Raw genomic sequence first — 19,929 nt, 5'->3', positions numbered from 1 at the left:
AGAGACAGCAAGGGGCTAGCCCTGAGGATGATGGCCCGGCAGGGAGCTGCTAAGGCACAGAGAGGACACAGCTCAAGACACCTTGTCCCCTTTCTGGAGTATACCTTGATAGAGGACAATACTGGGGACACACGGCAGGGAGTCAGTGCAGTCTGATCCCCCAACAGTAGGCTGAACCAAGAAAGGAACATAACAGATCAGCAACGGCGCAAAGCAAAGCCACAAAACCCTGAGGAGGCCCCAAAATAGACTTCAGGCTAGGAGGGGCAGTTCCTAGGATCCCTCAGGATGGATGGGGAGATAGTCATAAAGGTCTGCAGGCAGACCTGAAAATATGTATGCTTTTTCGTTTTCTTTTTTTATGGTGCTATTTTTTCTCTTTTTATTTAATCTCTTGTTTTCTTTTTATTTTGTCTCTATTAGTAATGTTTTTCCTCCAATATAAGGTAGACATAGGAAGCAAGCCTGAGGAGAAAGTAATGTTCTGGAGGGATCTGGGGAAGGAAGAGGGGGAGGGAAAGGAATAGTACACATCTCCTCACAGAAGGGTCACACGAAAATGTATGCTTTATTAAGAAGAGAGGGAGGCTGACAAGCAGCTATGTAAAATTATGTGAGATCTTTATGGAAAATAAAAAATGCAGTTAAAAACATGACTTTAATTTAAAAATTCCTTTAAATATTATTTCAAAATGTCCTATTTAATATACCATCATTTTGTCCATAAAAGTAATCCTCAATATAGTTAAAAAAATTTTTTTAGTTTTAATGGTATTAGCTATGTGGGTGCTTTGGGACCTGACCTGTTAAAAGTTGTGGGTGGGAAAAGAAGTGACTTCCGAAAGGTTAGTGTAAAGCTAACTTCTGTTGATATTTTTGAACCTCTTTCAATGAGGTAGACTTATTTCAGAAAAGAAAGCCTCCACTGCCAAGCAAATTATATTCAAAATAAAAATATGAAAAAAGGCAAATTAACTAGTCACAAGTTTTCAATATAAAAAAGCAGATAAAGATGCCTTAAAACTACATGTATAAGTGAATAAAGGAAAAACAGCCAAGAAATCTCGATCCAGTACTATTTTTGGAATTGACATAAACTCCACACCTATTACTTCATTTAGTAATTTACAAATCACTCCCACTAATACTGGTTCTGTCCTACTTGTTTGACCAAAACTATAACCCAGAATTATAAAACCACATACCTTTCTAACTACATTGATCCAGGATGAATTAAAGAAACCTTTTAAAGTATCGGCATTTTCTTGGACTTACTACTGCTCACCAGCAATAATGAGGGCAAAAAGAACCACTTCAGTTCAAGGGCAGCTCTCAGGTATCACAACAATCTGTTTCTTTCAATCTGTGGAATTATTTATCTCCTGTTGAAGTGTTTATCAGCCTGTCTGCACCTGCTTTAAGAAAGTATGCCTCCTGTTTGAACAAACAAAAGATGTGCCTTTCCCAGTTGATATGGAGCTTGCTATTGTACTTAGATATTAAGGGCTTGCTATGCCATTGAAATAAGTATTTTGCTAGTATTTAAATGATCAAAACTACTTAAAGCTGACAAATAAAAATTCCCTAAGTAGCCAGTATAATGCTTTTGTGGGCAGCATGCCAAGATACAACTTTCTAAAGACTACCTAGAAACCTGAAAGAAGCTTCTTTGTGCACTAAAATAAAAGGTAAACGGCACCGAATGCAGGACAAAAAACCGAATGTAGGACAAAAAGTCTTCACGTGAAAGCATAAAGGCTTGCTAGAGTAAACTCACAAAAGGCAGCAAACAAAAACCCATTTGGAAATTAAATTTCAAGTGACATGTAAACACTGGTTTAAAAAGGAAGTCTCTCACTCTCATTCACTGACTCACTCACTCTCACTCTCACTCACTCACTCTCTCACTCCCTAGCTCACTTTCACTCTCACTCACTCCCTTTCACTCACTCTCACTCTCATGTTCACTCATTCTCACCCTCTCACTTTCTCTCACTCACTCTCTCACTTACTCTCATTCACTCACTCATTCTCACCCTCACTCACATTCACTCACTCTCACACTCACTCACTTTTATTTGCTCACTCTTTCACTCACTCACTCATCTACTCACTCTCTCACTTACTCACTCACTCATCCACTCACTTCACTCACTATCACCCTCTCTCTCGCTCATTCACTCACTCTCACACTCACTCACTTTTACTCTCACTCACTCATCCAATCACTCTCTCACTTACTTCACTCACTCACTATCACCCTCTCTCGCTCATTCACTCACTCTCTCTCTCAAGAAAAGGAAGTCTCTCAATTTCGAATTAGTCATAAACTATGAAGGCCATCATCAACTTTATAGGTAAGAAATGAAGCCCTAAAAGAACTGTCTGTAACTTTTAAAATTGTACCACTACACGATAGGATGGCAGAATAAAACTCTCATCTTTCCCACTCAACCCAAAAGAGAAATCAAATAATCAGTTTTAAAGGAAGGGTTACTAAGACCAGTACTGTAATAAAAGCAGAAAAACTGGTTAAGGTGATATCTTAGTTTCTAAGCCATTTTTGCCCTATTCTTTGTCTATAATATATTCTGTCATTTCGTCCTTGTCTTCTTACTCCTTTACACTCCAGTATCCCAAGGATAGATTTTTTTCTTAGCTTCTCTCCGTTGTCATTGCTCCTATCTAAAAAGTCTTTAACTCAGTGATGTCAACTCTCCAACTATTAATGTTTACCTGAATCGACCAGATTAGCCAACAACGGTTTTTAATCCTCGACATCTATACTTAAATGATGTTTGCTTAGGGATGATTACAGAGATGATTTCTGGGCAAGGGAGACTCCTGGTTTTTATGCTTTTAGGGGGGTCAGTCCTTTGATGCAGGAGACTGACTTTAACACTCTTGGTTTAATGGCCACAGTGCCCCACCCTCCGGAAGTATGACAATCAAACTTCCCCTGTTTAATCCAGATGTTCTGGAGCCATGAAGGCTAAATTAAACCGTGAAACTACTGCCTTCAGATAATTTTAAACTTCAAAATTCTAACATTCTTTGGTTTAAACCTTAAACCAAATACATACTTTGAAGTCTTTTTTTATATATCATTTTATTGGGAGCCCATACAACTCTTATCACAATCCATATATCCATCCATTGGGTCAAGCACATTTGTACATTTGTGGCCATCATCATTCTCAAAACATTTGCTTTCTGCTTGAGCCCTTCACCCACTTTTCTGCTGCCTGTCCCCCAGGGAAGGAGTTATATGTAAATCATTGTAATCAGTTCCCTTTCTATCCTACCTTCCCTCCACCCTCCCAGTATCACCCCTCTCACCACTGGTCCTAAGGGGTTCATCTCTCCTGGATTCCCTGTGTTTCCAGTTCCTATCCGTACCAGTATATCCGATTTGTAAGGTAGAATTGAGATCATGATCGTGGAGGGAAAGAAGCATTTAGGAACTAGTTAAAAGTTTTATGTTTCATCGGTGCTATACTGCACTCTGACTGGCTCGTCTCTCCCTGAGACTCTTCTGTAAGGGGATGTCCAGTTGCCTACAGATGAACTTTGGGTCTCCACTCTAATCCCCATCATTTGCATTGATATATTTGTTTGGGGGTCTTCTGATACCTGATCCTATAGACATCTCATGATCACACAGGCTGGTGTGCTTCTTCCATGTGGGCTTTCTTGCTTCTCAGCTAGATGGCCGCTTGTTCACCTTCAAGCCTTTAAGACCCCAGACACTATCTCTTTTGAAAGCCGGGCACCCTCAGTTTTCTTCACCACATTTGCTTATGCACCCATTTCAAACAACAATTTAGCTTAACTGAAGAATGTCTGCCTTGAGTATATGTTCTTTTAAGAATTATCTCCATGGGATCAAATTGGCAGCAGCAACTCAAAAAATCAGGCAGCATTCACACCTACTTTATGTCCATTAGTAGCTAGTGAGATGTTGAGGGAGCAATCATCATATGCTTCCCGTGCATCTGAAACCATTTTTAATTGCTTTATTAGGGGCTCATACAACTCTTATCACGATCCATACATACATCAATTATGTAAAGCATATCTGTACACTGAAACCATTTTTAAAGCATAGTTTCCTCTTTTTAAGGTCTCTTTTTCTCAGCTTCAAATCTTCACTTAGGCTTTGGAGGAGGCTATGCAACATCACCTGCACTTCTAAACAGGGTGGGTGTTCAGTTCTGGGCTTCATGTGACAGGTTCCTAACCACCTTGCTATGAATGGCATGATTCACATTATAATCTATTTTCACAGGCAGTTTGGGAAGCACGTATGATTCAAAGATATCCGCTTCGGAAATGTCCCCGATGGTCATGGGACATTATGGATTTATTAATGGACTTGTCTTGGGGCACAGTGGACACAGATGATGCAGCGTATAGGCAGCACAAGGCCTCAGTCCATTTGGGCATGACTGTTGTATCTCCATTTCTTTGTCATCTTGGAAGCAAAGACCCAAGAGCATTTATGAAAAATTTAAGTATAGATTTCAATGCTATAAATACCTGTAATAAAAGTTCCAGTTTAAAAGGAATTATCTTTGCTGTCTGGTGGAGTAGTGGGTACGTGCTGGGCTGCGATCTGCCTGGTTGCAGTTCAAAACCACCAGCCACTCTGGGGGAAAGATGGAGCTTTCTACTCCCATACTGGTTACAGTCTCAGAAGCCCGCAGGAGGGGCGCTATGAGTCAGCATCATCTCAATGGAAGTGAGCTTGAAATTGTAGTATCTTTGAGCTTTATTTTTCTCACCAATAATATGGGAATAATTCTAATGGCATAGCATTAAGTACTGAATAAGACAATACATATAAACTATACTATTTGGATAGTTGTCTTGGTACAGTGCTACTTATCTAGTAAGCTCTGAAGAAACAGTAGCTAAAATTAAATATGAAGGAACCGCATGGCATAGTGGGTTACACTTTAGGCTGTTAATCAGAGTTAGCAGACTGGAACCTCCAGAGCTGGTCCCCGAGAGAAAGCTGAGGTTTTCTGGTGCCATAAAGATTTACAGCCTCAGAAATCCAAAGGGGAAGCTCTATTCTGTCTTATAGGGCCACTATGAGTTGGAATCTACTCATTAGCAGTGAGTCTTTGGATGATTAAATAGCCTGATACCAACTGATACAACCATCATGTGAATGCTGCTCTCATAGAAATCCTGAGAGGAATTAAAACCACTCTCCTCAATATCAAAGACTAAATTTCAGAATGACTCTGTCCCATAAGCATTACAAAACAAGCACAAACTTTAAAAACAATTTTGAAGCAGTTTTATGTCCTGTTTTAGTCCCAGGTGATGCCCTTATACTTTTTTTTCTCCTTATACTTTTATGTTCACAGAAATCAAACATGAAGAGAATATTTCTGACAACTTGTCTAAAAACCATTTTCAAAAAATGGCTTCATTACTTTATCCAAGACAAAATTTCAAAATACTAATTTACTATAGAGCATCCAAAAAGATAAACCAACAAACATTTTAAATCTATGAGACTGTAAGCTTGTCAAAATGACTGATACACATTTAAAGGGAACTGAAGTTCAGAGAAACAAAGTGTCAGTGAGACAGTAGCAAGATTATCACAGAGCAGATGAGTTTCAAAGGAAAAAGAGCTTTGAATATATGAAAGAAGGCTTCCCAGGCAAAGGGATCCACCCACATGTTGAGGTGCCAATGGAGTAAACAGAGCATATCCCTGAGAATGAAGGAATCAATGGGAAAATGAAGGCCAGAGAGATTGAGGTGGTAGGGAGGACAAAGAGTGAGTGTGTGCAAGAGAGAGAAAAACTGACTTAGACATTTTCTATACATCGGACCCCAGAAACTAGAAGGACCCCGATCATAGGAGTGTTTGAGAAAAGAGCTTTTTGTAAAGCACTGAAATGCGTGCTTTCCTCCTCACACAAATACACCTGAAACCACTGCATCTGGGAGGCCGAGATAGCAATTTCAGGAAACAGGAGAGTGACACTTGAACTTCCCAAAGATATGAAAGCACTTCTTTGAACTGCTGCAGCTTTTCCGATGAGAACAGACTGTGCAGCAAGGCTCGTCTATGAGAATGCCAGGGTCCAATGGGCACAGTGCAGATGTATACATGTATGCTATGAAAACCACCTTGCTGTCTTCTATATTCCATAAGGTGCCCGTCTGATGGTAGTACGTAGTATAGTTGAAAAGTAGTAATTATTTCCTTGAGCACTTGCTATCTGCCAGGGATCCTAAGTGCATGAAGCTGTACAGTACAGAATCTGAGGGAGTCTGTTGAAAATACAGACTGAGGGTTCCCATCTTTCCCCAGTTTTGGGGTTTGTAGTGCTGGGCTGGTGGTAAAGGTCAAAACTGTTTTCATATGATTTCAAAGCTTTCAGGACTTCTAGCTTCCACTTGGGATGGAAGTGCCGCGTCCACAGGTCAACCAACTAGCCAGAAATCTTCCTTTAGAAGCCCCCCAGAGGAGAAACAGCAAGTCTGCACTAGCTCACCTAGAACAGAGCATGGGAGGAAGAGGAGACCTCAACAGAGGCAGGTGAAACAATTTCACATAAACTTTTTAGCTAATTGCTAAAGGCCATACCTGTACCCACTGTGGGGAGCTGATGCTCACCTGTGGCCACCCTGTGTGTCACAGAGCAGAATAGCTTGATAGGATTTTCTCAACTGCACCCTTTACTGGAGCAGATTGTCAGGCCTTTCTTCTGTGTATCTACTGGGTAGGTTCTAGCCACCAACCTTTAGGTTAGGAGGGATTAACAAAGTATTCCTACCATGCAGGAATCTTTAAACTTGGGTTAACCCTCCACCTCTGACCAAAACCCCCCACTGGTCTAGAGTAAATTCGGACTCATAGGGTTTTCAGGCTGAAAGTCTTTACAGAAGCTTCTAAGTCTCATCTTTGTCCTGCAGAGAGGCTGGTAGTCTAAATCTCCGACCTTGTAGTTAGCAGTCCAATGCTTACCCGACTGTGCCACCAGGGTTTCTGAGTAGGGTAATACCCCAACAAACTCACAGGGAGCTCTGATGTGTAGTTTCAGTTGGAGAATCACTGAGTCAGTGGTCTCCTATTGATGTGTGTGTGTTTGTCCCACCCTGCTTCTCTCTACCTTATCATTGCCATAACTATAAAGTCGTAAGAACCAGTTTTTGGAAGTCTTGTTCAACACGGTGACCTTTCTTTTCATTTTACTCTTGGCTAGGTCTAGGGGTAAGCATCTGACCAAGCTGGAATGGAAGGACTGGAGGAAGGTAAGACAGGAGACTCAGTGCCTTTCTAGGTCTCTATGAAGCCCTGGGAGCTGGGGACAGTCATTTTTTTTGGTCATATGTTTAATGAATGGACGAAAGAAAGAGAAGGATGGAAAGAGGGAAGGAGAAGGATGAAGCAAAGGCAAGGAAGGAGATGGGCATGGATGAAGCAGTCATAATGGCTTTCAGGTTCCTGGTTCCATGTTGTTTGTTCCTGAGGTTCAGCTACAGCCACCCTATGTGATACTGCAATGTGGGATTTTTATTCAAATAAATCCTGACCCACTCCTACTTTTCATTTACATAATGTAGCTTGAATACAGGTTGAGTTAACAGGACTCAATTTCTTCTCACAAGTCCAATGTATAGACATTATTTCCCTATTTCAGACAAAGAAATACCAATATGTTTTTCAAGATTCAAGAATTAAGGATCTCCTAATCTAGCTGGGAAGACTCCTTTAAGATAAACAAATTCAGAATGAGCCTGGGAACATCTGTTGGAGTAGTAGTGCTGAAATAGATTCATACCCTTGGGACAAACCTAAAATAGACCTAAGGATTCTGAAATAGCCCTAAGACATGCCAGAAGCAAATTCAACAATTGTCTAATTAAAGCAAATAATTGGCTCCTGATTCTTTGGGACACATCCAGTGGCAAGCAATGGTTCATTCTGCTTCATATCAGAACATTTATCTGAGCACTTCTCCTTGCCCATAATCCACCTCTTATGTCAGGGCTCACCAGACCACTTACATGTAGGAAACTATTTCATTAAAAAAATTTTTTTAACCCTGAGGTCTTACTATGTGCCAGGCACTGTACTATTCTACATTTATTCATTGACATTTATTCTTCGCATTTAATTCTGGGAGGTAGGTATTACTGTTAGCCTGTGTGAAACTTAAGGTTTTGTGTCAATTTGGTGGGCCAGGATCTTCAGTGCTTTGGTATTTAAGACACAGCAACCCCACATGATGTGTTCTAACACAATATAGTTACTTCTATAATAGCACCTGCTATGAGCAACCCCTCAGTTTTCAGAATAGAGTGGAATGCAGCTCTCAAGTCACAGCCCTGATCCCATGAATGTAAAGAAAGTTTCCCTAGAGGTGTGGCCAATCAATATAAGTGAACACTGGGGCAAAGTTTGCTTGTTGGCAGCTTGGTCTGGATTCTGCACTAGCTCATCCTCTTGAGCCAGCAGTCTGCCATACTGGCTGCCTATCCTGGGAGTTGTCAACAACTGGCTATCCTACTTGACCACCTTGGACTTACACATCTCCACAGTCAGAAGTGTGTGGTCTTCTTGCTGGTGTTGGATTCATCAGCCCCTGCAGCCATGTGAGTCCGGAGAACCCTCTAGCCTAACATCTACCCCCAGGACATAAAACTTTCCCAATGATTCTACAACCGTGTGAGGTATTTTCTTGTAAAATTCTGTCTATTTACATATATAAACTCCATTGGTTTTGCTTCTCTAGAGAATTCAGCCTAAAACATTCTTATATTACAGACAAGGGAACTAAGGCTGAGCAATTATATAGGTTGTTCAAAGAACACCACAAGATGAGACAGAATCAGACATAGAAAACTGACTGTCATATTAGACTACCTCTGCTATGCTGCTCCAAAAGTTACACATTTAAGAACTTAAAAAAAATTTTAAGTAGCACATTATTCAAAAATAATCTAAAGAAATAGGTGAATAAAGGTTTCCAAAGGGTTTCTGGCACTATGATTCTTAATCATCTGGTGAGTAAAACAGAGGGAAAAAATCTCTTCTAGTTATATTTTCACTAGGGTGAGGAAAAATATTTGGCAGCTAGCAGTGAATTCTGTTCTCATACTTTCCAGTAGAAAATAACTGGAAAAATTCCTTTCACTCTTAAGCATATGTTTGGAGACTTTAATCACCATATAAGGAAATGACTGACTGAACTTTTCAGTTTCATCCTTTTCGCTTGAGCACTAAATTTAATTTGAAAGCTAATAGTATGTTTCTTCAAAATGAAATACATCGGTGTAAATGTAAACATGGTAAGAGTATCCCTAAGTTTTGAATGTTGTCACATTCTGAGCTGAAGGAAAATAAAAAGCCTTTATTTAAATTTTTTAAAAGTCACTATCTAGAGATGAGGAGATAAATAAATGAAAAATACCTAGCAGTTTGTTAAGTATCATTTTTGTCACAGTCATTAATACTGACTTTTCAACTACTATTACATAAAAACTCCCCAACAAGGTTAAATATTTATGGAACTCTTAATTTCTCAAAATTGTAAAAAAATAAAAGCTAATGCAGAGGCTCCCTAATACCTTTTGAATTTTACCATGCTTTATGTATTTAACATACATTAAAAATTCTTGTAAGTAAAATGAGAGTGACAATTTTAAGAGAGTACAGAAATATGATGACACCATTATTCTTGGGGATATTTTTGGTAGTAAACTCCAAATGGTCTAGAAAAACTCATATTTTAAAAACTCAACCAAGTTATATGAATTAATGTTATTTTAAATTACAGACAAATATTTCCATAAAGGACATATCAAGATTTATGAAAATAAAGTCTGTCTTAAAGAGATTTTAGATTCAATAAACATTTATTGAACATTTATGAAGACAGATAGGGTCCTTGCTTCCAAAGAATTACCATAATGATGATACAATGTGACCAGTGCTATAATGGTAGCCATGGAAACAAGGAAGAAGCCTGACCATCACTGTCCTATGCAGGAACATACAAAGCTCAGTTTTTAAGGAAGAGCAGAAAATTGTCAGGCCAAGTGAAACAAAGGGGAAGGAGACTGCATTGGGGTGGGAGAGAAAGCACACGGGAAGAATCTGAAAGATTAAAGACGGTTAGTACTATTCCTAGACTTGTAGTTAGTTCCCTATGATTGGAACTCAGGGTACTCATCAAAAACCATGGTGGGAAGTGATACTAGAGAGAGAGACATAGTATAGATCAGGATGACTGTTTGCAAGGGAGCAAATATCCTGAAACCCACTGCCTTTGAGTCAATTCTGACTCAGTGGATTTTAAATTGGGCAATAAATTCAGTCTGAATCTTAAACTATCACGTAAAATAACACTCGAATAGAGGCAGAAAAACCAATTAGAGAACAGAAGTGTTGGTAAGGAGTAATAAGAGTCAAGTTATTAAGAATGACATTTTTGTTTTAGTTCTGGCTATTACATAAAGTAGCAAGTGTTGATTACTTTTAATATAAATAGTTACTTAACAATAAAATTATAACATTATGACCTTCCCAATTATTAGAATATTATTCAGTTTAAAAGAACCCTTCATGACTTTTTGTTCAAATGTATATAAAACAACTTGTAGTGCTTTAGAATCAGATTAACTTTAGTCTCTGCATATGCTCCAATGCTTAGCTTTGTGACTTGGGCCTTTGAAAATTCCAGTCCTTATCTGTAATGGGAAATGATATTAATACTGTCTTTATAAATTTACGTATCATGGATTTCATATACAGAAAGACATTCAAAAATTAGCAATAAAAAATATAAGAGGAAACCTCAATCAAAAAGAAAGTGGAACATATTAAAAATTAGAACTTTAAAATGAGTCGAACGGGAGATAAAATGATAAGGCATTAAATTTTAACCTAATTACATCTTTGCAAAGCACTCTACACTCTGCACGAGAGGCTATCCACCCCCTTGGGGTGTGGTCAGAGGGGAGTCACTGGCGGTTTAATCCATGTACATTTCCCCTTCACTTTTTTTCCCTTCAAACCAAAAAAATATTTAAGTGGGCCAACAGGGAGATAAGCTATAACCTAACTATATCTACCATAATCGACTTTACAGTGCTCCCTGTCTCATGACGAGGTTATTGACATTCCGTGACTCTGTTAGAGGACACTCACTGGAGAAGTACTCTATGTGTGGACCCTGCAAATAAGACTTTGGGCTTTCACGTCACCCAGAGTCTTCTGAATCGCGTACGAGATTCAAACTCTGATACCATTCCTTCCTTCAGATTGGGATTATATTATTGCAACCCTTAGATCACACAGGCATGAACTTCTCTCACACACACTTCCTTGATGCCTCATTTAGATGGTTGCTTGCTTGAAGGCAAGCCTTCAAAACCTCAGATGCTATCTTTCTGTCGCCAAGTACCCTTCAGTGTGCCAGGCACTATCTAGTTTCTTTGCCACACTTTTACACATGGAGAGGCAGGGGGAGTTTAAACAGCTTGTGGAAGAATTCTATTGCTTCAACATTTATTGTCCCACAAATTTTTAAACGTCCCATTATGTATACACATGATACTCAATAATGAAATGCTAGCTACTAACCCATACTCTTAAAAGTCTGTTTTCACATTTTCTTTAACATACCTATATTATCTTTATAATCAGAAAAGAAGTTATATATCAAAATTAATGAAGTCCTCTGATGAGGCAGAAATAGGCTTGAAAACAACTCACGTTCACGCATCAAAAGAGAACAAGTAAGTTAAAGATAAAAACGTAATCCATTGCTTTATGTACCCTTTCCTTCTCTAGGAACATAGTTCTGTGAATGAGGAAGTAAAAATAAAATAATTATTGACTTACTGGTTTCCGAAGGAAGAAGATCGACAAAGCGCCAACTAAGGGCATATCGCCAATCAATGGTTCCAAGATCACTCGCATTGTACCATGAATCTAAAGTCAAAGAGTGATTCAAAACATCTCATTGGAAATAATTCTACAGAATCATTTACCTGATGAAGACAGATTACGCATTTACAGTGACTTTTAACTATCTGGTTTTAGGTTTCTCTCAAGTAAGATCTACAAAGAAAAATTTACTTCAAGACATTCTAAGCTAATAAAAACCTTATAATTTTAAAATATAACTTATAGAACTTCAGAAAATCATGAAAGAAAAAATACCTGTATACTTTTCACACCAGCTCTACAAAAATACCGCTTGATCTCCAAATCAATTTCACAATTTCCTACAAAACTAGAAAAGAAAAAAATTTCTATTACATAAATTGAGTATAATTAACTATTGTCTTCATCCAACTAAACCTGAGTAAAATCATAGGAAGCAATGAAGATCAGTTTATAGGCAAACTATAAAAATGGGCCCATCATCTAATTTTAGGTTTGTCCTATAACTGGAATCAACACTGAAGCAATCCTGGGGAAGGAGCCCTGGTGGCGTAGTGGCTATGGGTTGGGCTGCAATCCGCAAGGTTAGCAGATGGAAACCATCAGCCACTCCATGGGAGAAAGACAGGGATTTCTACTCCTCGTAAAGAGTTACAGTCTCAGAAACTCATGGGCCCTGTCCAATAGGGTCACTGTGAGTCTGCATCAACTCAATTGTAATGAGTTTAGTTAGGTTTGGGGCAAAATAGGTACATTATAGTTCATGTAAGACAATCTTAATTAAACATTGATGTTAATTTTCAAAAGAAAAAGTAAAAAGTGAAATTGCATACTTTGAAGCAGTCTTTTGTGGCATGCCGTTTTCATTTGTCTTATAAACCTCAAGTTACCCAAAATATTTAGACTATATTTTACTCCTAGTGAATTCCATGCCCATATTCCTAAAACAAATAGGCTCGCCATGTTCCAGGGGCTCTAGAATGTCAAAAGTTGAAAACAGCACATCAATATATACTCAGTGATTAAGGAATTTCACACAGTATGATACAAGCAAGCATGTATCATTGAATGCAAAGGTTGCAACTATGTAGTATAAATGTGAAATGTCAAAATTTGACATTTGATATATGCTTTGATCCCTATACTTGATTCCCCCAGAGTTTTACTCTTTCTAGAGTAAAATGGGGTAAATATTTTATAGTTGATGTGCAAGCTGATGAATGAAAATGTTAACATAAGGTGTCTGGGGTAAATGTCTCCAATATTTAATATCATGGTGGTAAAAGCAATACTTCTATGATGCTTCTCATTGAGCAGTTTCTATTCACTATATAGCTGGCAGAATCATGAATATTACAAAGTCATCTTAAAATGTTTAATTGATGTTTGGAATGTTATAAGAACTGTAAGTGCCCCCAATAAAAAGATTAAAAACAAACAAAAAACCCATTTTTGTTACTTCATCCTAAGACTTGACTGTTTTATTTCCTGACATCTTTCCATTACTCCTGTTAGAAACACACAACAAAATGGAATGCAGATTTTTTTTAGCACATAAATACCTGAGCAGAGTAGTATGCAGATGTTGCTGCCATTAGTGTTAACATCTAAGAAAGCCAAATACTGTTTCAAAAAACTTGATTCATTCAAATATTTATTTAAAATATATGTATGGAATAATTACTAGGCACTTAAGGAGAAAGCACAAAACATAAGAAAAATGTTATAATCTTCATGAAACTTATAAAGGTCCTTCCAGATTACAGTCTATCTGAAGGCATAAATGCAATTTTCTGTTTGAGTGTACATGTTTCCATTTTGGATCCATTTGGAATGTCATGATGATATTCTACGCACCTTTTTAAGAGAAAAAAGTAGTTGGTACCAATAACGTACATTTACTATGGTATTTTAGAAACTCAAAGATCACATTATAAAACAAAATGATCTTTAGTATTGAAAATTAAATAAACAAATTCGGAGCTGCTTAGAATCACAAGATTGTCATCCAGCCAATAGGACCTCTATAGTCCTTGTATCCATTAAAAATGTTGTGTTGAGTGATTTCCACTTAGGGTGACCCCACATGACAAAGTAGAACAGCTCCAGAGGCTTTCCTACGCTGCGGTCTTTATGAGAGCCAATTTTACGGCTTCTTCTCCATGGAGCTGGCAGGTGGCTTTGAGCCTCTGATCTCTTGGTTGGCAGCTGAGCACTTACTGCATAACCAGGACTCATTTACTAAGTGAAATCGTTTACATGAATAAGTTCAAATTAGGAATGAAGGCAAAGAAAAAAAAATAGCTCCCACTCTACCAGGTGTCGTATCAGCTCCTAGTCTCCATTTGTTTTATTACTTAGATAATTAAAAACTGAGGCCTAGAAGGAAAATAACATTTAGGTCTCCAAGAAGAAGTCATCAAATGCCACTGAACAAAAAGAAGCATGTTCATTAAATCTGCTGCCTTGTGGATATAGCTAAGTGACATTATACATTACTAACCATCACCAAGTAAACTTACCTAATCTGAAGGTCCAAGATAATCTGCCTTTTGTCTACATTTTCAGTATACACTTTAACACCATTGATCCTGAGGGGCTGAGACAAGAAATAGATGGTTTTAAATCTTGTAATATAACATAGACAGTAAGAGAACAGGCATTAGCATGACACTGGACACTCAAAGACTGCTTTTACAATGTGTTAACAGTTTGACTTTTAGCAAGTCATTTACATCTGCTATCCATCTATGAGGCTATTGTGAAATTAAACAACATAATGACTACAAAGAACTTAATGTCTCACCTGGTACATAGTAATTACTTAATAAATAGAGATATGATTACCATGAAAACATATGTAATAACATGAACTTTTGCTATTTTTTCAGAGCTCACCTCCATGGTCTCTTACAATATAAATTGATTTCTTTTACATCTTCTTTCCAACACTATTTGAAATATAACTTCCTTTATTTCTTTGCCTTATAATTTTTAAGACTTTCACAAACATGACACTTTCAAGCAAATAAAAAGTACTAGCTATATGTATAATTTTAATGCATAATATATGCTATAGAATCAGAATGAAACGACTATATAAAAAGCCAAAGGCAGGTTATAATGCACGTTATTTCTCAAGGTCCTGGTTATAACATCATTTCAAAACCTTTTCCTACTTATCAGTTTGAGAGTCTTTTAAGGAAGGCCTTAATATCACACACGAACATTAAATAATCTAGATGAAGAAATACTTTCAAAGGCTCACTCTTTTAAAAAAATTTTATTTTATTAGAGACACTTACAGCTCTTATCACAATCCATACATATAACCATTGTGTCAAACACATCTGTAATTTGTTGTCATCATCTTTCTCAAAACATTTTCATTCTACTTGAGCCTTTGGTATCAGCTCATTTTTTTTACCTACCTTCCTCATGTCCCCTTGATAGTTTATAAATTATTCTTTTTTCCCCCGTCTTACACCAACCACTGTCTCCCTTTACCCACTTGTCTGCTGCCCATCCTCCTGGCAGGGGGTCCATACACCCATTATTGTGATTGGTTTCCCCTTGCTCCACCCCCTACCTTTCCTTTCCCTGCCTAGTATTGCTGCTCCCTTATTGGTCCTGAGGGGTTTTTATCTGTCCTGGATTCCCTGTGTTGTGAGCTCTTGTCTGTAGCAGTAGACATGTTCTGGTCTAGCCAGATTTGTAAAATAGAACTGGGGTCATGATAGTGGGTGGGGAGGAAGCATTAAAGAACTAGAGGATGGTTGTGTGTTTTGTCAGTGTTACACTGCACCCTGACTGGTACATCTCTTCCTTGTAGCCCTTCTGACGGGACGTGTCCAATTGACAGTCTCACTCTTGACACATTTAGATGTCACAGACCAGTGGTTCTAAAGCTTCCTAATGCCGCGACCCTTTAATACAGTTCCTCATGTTGTGTTGACCCCCAACCATAAAATTATTTTTGTTGCTACTTCCTAACTGTCATTTTGCTACTGTTATGAATCAGGCAACCCCTGTGAAAGGGTCGTTCCACCCTGAAAGGGGTCGAGATCCACAGGTTGAGAACTGCCATCATAGACTTTTACCTCTCAACACATTTTGCATTAATACTTTCATTTGAAAGTCTATACATTTTCTAGTAACCCAGCTTTCTGGACATTTTCCTTCTAATACTAGCTAAAATATACAAAAGCTGAAACAGAAAACCAGCAACAGAAAAAAGAGGAATTGCGAAAAATACTACCAATAAGACTGAATGGTGCACTGCTGAAAACATAACTCGGTGTGGTAAGTGAAAATGGGTCATGCATAACTTAGTACCTTTACTACAAATGTGTGCATTATCTAATATGCCCTCCTTCCTCCGTTAAAAACAACACGTAGGTCAATTCCAATCCCAGTATCTGAAAAGCAATAGAATGTAAATGCTTCGTGGGATAGGTCCGGCACATTAAGTGCGAATGCAGTGCTCTACACAGCACTTAACACGTAGCTCTTGTTCCTTCATTTTGAAGAGAGGTAGCTTTCACAGGACTCTTGAAAGACACCATTATACCCAACAAGATCACTAACGACCAAAAAGGGTACATAAGCAAATGTGGTGAAGAAAGCTGTTTGTGTCTGGCTATTAGAAAACATAGCATCTGGGTTTTAAAGGCTTGAAGTTAAACAAGTGGTCATCTAGCAGGGAAACAACAAATCCCACACGGAAAAGGCACACCAGCCTGTGTGATCACAAGTTATCGATGGGGTCAGGTATTAGGTATCAGAAGACCCCAAAGAGTCATATTGATGTGAATGAGGAGGGTCAGAGTGGAGACCCAAAGCCCATCTGAAGACAATTGGATATCCCCTCACAGAAGGGTCATAAGGAAGGGACAAGTCAGCCAGGGTGCAGTACAACACCAATGAAACATACAACATTCCTCTGGTTCTTTAATACTCTCTCCCACCCGCTATCATGACCCCAATTCTACCTTACAAATCCAGCTAGACTGGAGCATGTACATTGGGACAGATAAGAGCTCTCAACACATGGAATCCAGGACAGATAAAGTCTGCAGGAACAGTAATAGGAGTAGTGATACCACGAGGGCAGGAGGAAGGTGAAACAAGGGAGAGCCAATCTCAGTGACTGATGCATAACGCTCATCCCCGAGGGGAAGAACAACAGAACAACAGAAACATGGGTGGAGGGAGACAGCGGACAGTGTAAGATATGAAAATAATTATAACTTATCAAGGATTCATGGGGTGGGAAGGTGGAATAGGAAGGGAAAAAGAGGAGCTGATACCAAGGGCTCAAATAGAAAGAAAATGTTTTTAAAATGATCATGGCAACATGTGTACAAATGTGCTTGATACAATTGATGTATGGATTGTTACAAGAACTGTAAGAGCACCAAGAAAAATGATTTATACTAAAAAAAAAGAGAAAGATTCCAGTATGGTGGTAGACAACAATGCTAAAGTTACCTTTATTGGATTAGATTACTCTCAATATGTTTAGTATTCTCTAACAATCTTTCTGTATTAAACTGAAGATCTATGTAATAGAGAATGAACACAATCAAATTCTTCTAAGATAAATCAAGCTAGGGTTAGAATTTTAAATCTTCACAATATCAACAGGAGAATAGTTTTACTTTAGGGGATGGCAAACTATGATATTCAGATTAAATTTGGCCCTTGAGCTAAGAATGGTTTTCATGTGTTTTAAAGTTTGTAAAACCGAAGAGGGGGAAAGGAAGAGGGCAACATGTGACAGATTTTATATGGCTTAAATATTCAGTATCTACTCCATTACAGAAAAAAATTGCTGATCTGTGCTTTATATTCATATAGCATTTTAAGTTGTAATTGTGTTTGTTACCATGTGTTGTTATCATCTTAAAGTTCAAGAAGTAAGTAAATATTAAAATTACTATACAGACATCTTGTTCAGACACCTTGGCAGGGATAAGTTATAAATAGTATTTTGATAAACGGATGATCACACCACTGGTCACCGAACACACTTGGAGACGTCAAAGCTAAGGGAAGGAATAGCCAGCACAATACAGCTGAATACATGCGAAGAGCCTGCATTTGAGGCACTGGACGGGGAACAACCGCCGACGTGGAAGAGGGTTCTCTGCAAGTAGAAAACCAGCAGTGATGGGAAGTGACCATATAACGTGAGTGGTGTGGAATGAGCAGGAGCACCCGGGACACAGATACAGAGCAGCCCCAGGTCAGATACAGGAGCAAACAGTATTAGCAACACCACCACTAGGTCTCACGTAGCCTCGACCGCATTTATTAAAGTCGTAATAGGTTGAAATAAAGAACAACTAAACCAGAGGAGATGGTGATAGTTGTGTATTGTATGAAACAATTGCATGTGCATTAAGTGTGGAATAAGTTGTGTGAGAGTGTGCAGATTGAAAAATACTAAAAATGTCTTAAGTTTTTATTGGGCATATCGACATCGAGTTAACATCATTAACTTGAGCTGTTGCTAATTATTTTAAACATTGACTTAAAATTAAACAAAAACTGTCCATGATCAACATATCAAAATGCAACATTAAGGCTTTCATTAAAATAATATAAACTCAATGTTGACTCATAGCAACCCTACAGACAGTGAAGAATGGGCCCCTGTGGGTTTCTCAGGCTATAAATCTTTACGGGAGCAGAAAGCCTCATCTTTATCCTCAAGAAGTAATATTATGATTCTTTTTCTATATGATTCAAATAATAAAATCTCTCTTTCCCCCAAATATGCATAATTAATGTAGATGTCTACAATCCAAGAATAGAGATCATAGTTTTGCTTTGCTTTGGCTTTTTAACTTCTGGGGAGAAGCAAACATAGGAAGCTCACTGTCAGCTACTTAGCCTTCAGTGAGAAGTCATATATTAACTCCTTTCCTAACTACACAGAAAGTTGAAACCTGGTACAAAAGCCATTTTGACAGAAGAATATGGGGTAGGAATAAGTTAGCACTAAGAGAAACTACCAACGGATAAAATCATTAAAATATAAACAAACAAAACCAGCGTGGAAGAAGGGCAGCATGAGGATTCTTCCTGATAGAAATGAAGGTAAAGGATGACCGATCTGGGAAGGGAACTGAAAAGACACACTAATTAAATTTTCTCTAGAAATAATTTTAAGTTGTTTAGCATTTAATTTTTTTTGAAACACTTAAACTATGTGTAAAAGTTTAAGACTTATGAGTAAAAACTGACCTGATGACCCATGTCAACCCTTGTGAAACTGAAGGTACTTAGGTGTGTGTTTGCTCCACGTACAGCTGGTTCTATTGTCTCACGAAACAACTTCTCGATAAATTGGCAAATAAAAGGCCACATGTGTTTGACAGTCTGGAAAGGAGAAAGATGAAATCATGTTAAACATTTAATTTGTAACCCATACTTAATCATGCCAAATTATGTTCCTGTGTTCCTTTATCAGAGTTAGGTTTGAAAAATAAATGAAAGGAGGGAATTCTTGTTATACAAACCAACATGATAAAAATGTAAATCTTATTGCAACAATTAACTATTGATTAATCAATATGATGGATGAATTTGTTATTCAGATTAATTTTTGTTTAAAAGTATGAACACATTTCATGATTGCTAAAAATGAGAGAATCCTTACTACTAAAAGCCTTTCTAAGCTAAATGGATCTTAATAAGCATTAATAATTTTTATTTAATGACTAACTTCCAATGCTATAAGATTATCACCATATACATTAAAAGACTATATAGCTCCAAAGTACATTTTTAAAATGGAGATAAATGAGATCTAGCTCAAAGAACATTGATACAAAACACACCTTTAAAAAAATTAAATACTAATAATTTTTACTAGATTTCTTTGGAATCATTTGCCTCTTCATAACAACGTTTCCAAAGTTTTCACTTAAAATTCTTATTAAAAAGATGTGAGGACTAGCTGATTAGGACAGAAGACATGACCAAAATTAAATGTA

The 19,929-nt window shown here is 37.8% G+C and overlaps 1 protein-coding gene across 2 annotated transcripts in view; it reads right to left on the bottom strand.

Annotated features, from left to right (window-relative positions):
- The window catches only part of ESYT2 (extended synaptotagmin 2), a 131,609-nt gene that overhangs the window by 62,166 nt on the left and 49,514 nt on the right, over nucleotides 1-19,929 (bottom strand). For both annotated transcript variants that reach the window (XM_075550163.1, XM_075550164.1), the window contains exons 3-6: nucleotides 19,178-19,312; nucleotides 14,449-14,525; nucleotides 12,203-12,275; nucleotides 11,882-11,971 (exon numbers count right to left, since the gene is read on the bottom strand). In XM_075550163.1, coding sequence (XP_075406278.1) covers nucleotides 11,882-11,971; nucleotides 12,203-12,275; nucleotides 14,449-14,525; nucleotides 19,178-19,312 — 375 coding nt within the window. The remainder of the gene's footprint in view (nucleotides 1-11,881; nucleotides 11,972-12,202; nucleotides 12,276-14,448; nucleotides 14,526-19,177; nucleotides 19,313-19,929) is intronic.

This window comes from Tenrec ecaudatus, chromosome 5 (assembly GCF_050624435.1).
Source record: "Tenrec ecaudatus isolate mTenEca1 chromosome 5, mTenEca1.hap1, whole genome shotgun sequence".
Lineage (NCBI taxonomy): Eukaryota > Metazoa > Chordata > Mammalia > Afrosoricida > Tenrecidae > Tenrec > Tenrec ecaudatus.
The sequence above is the reverse complement of the archived record's forward strand: the minus strand, read 5'-3'. Positions and strand labels throughout refer to the sequence as shown.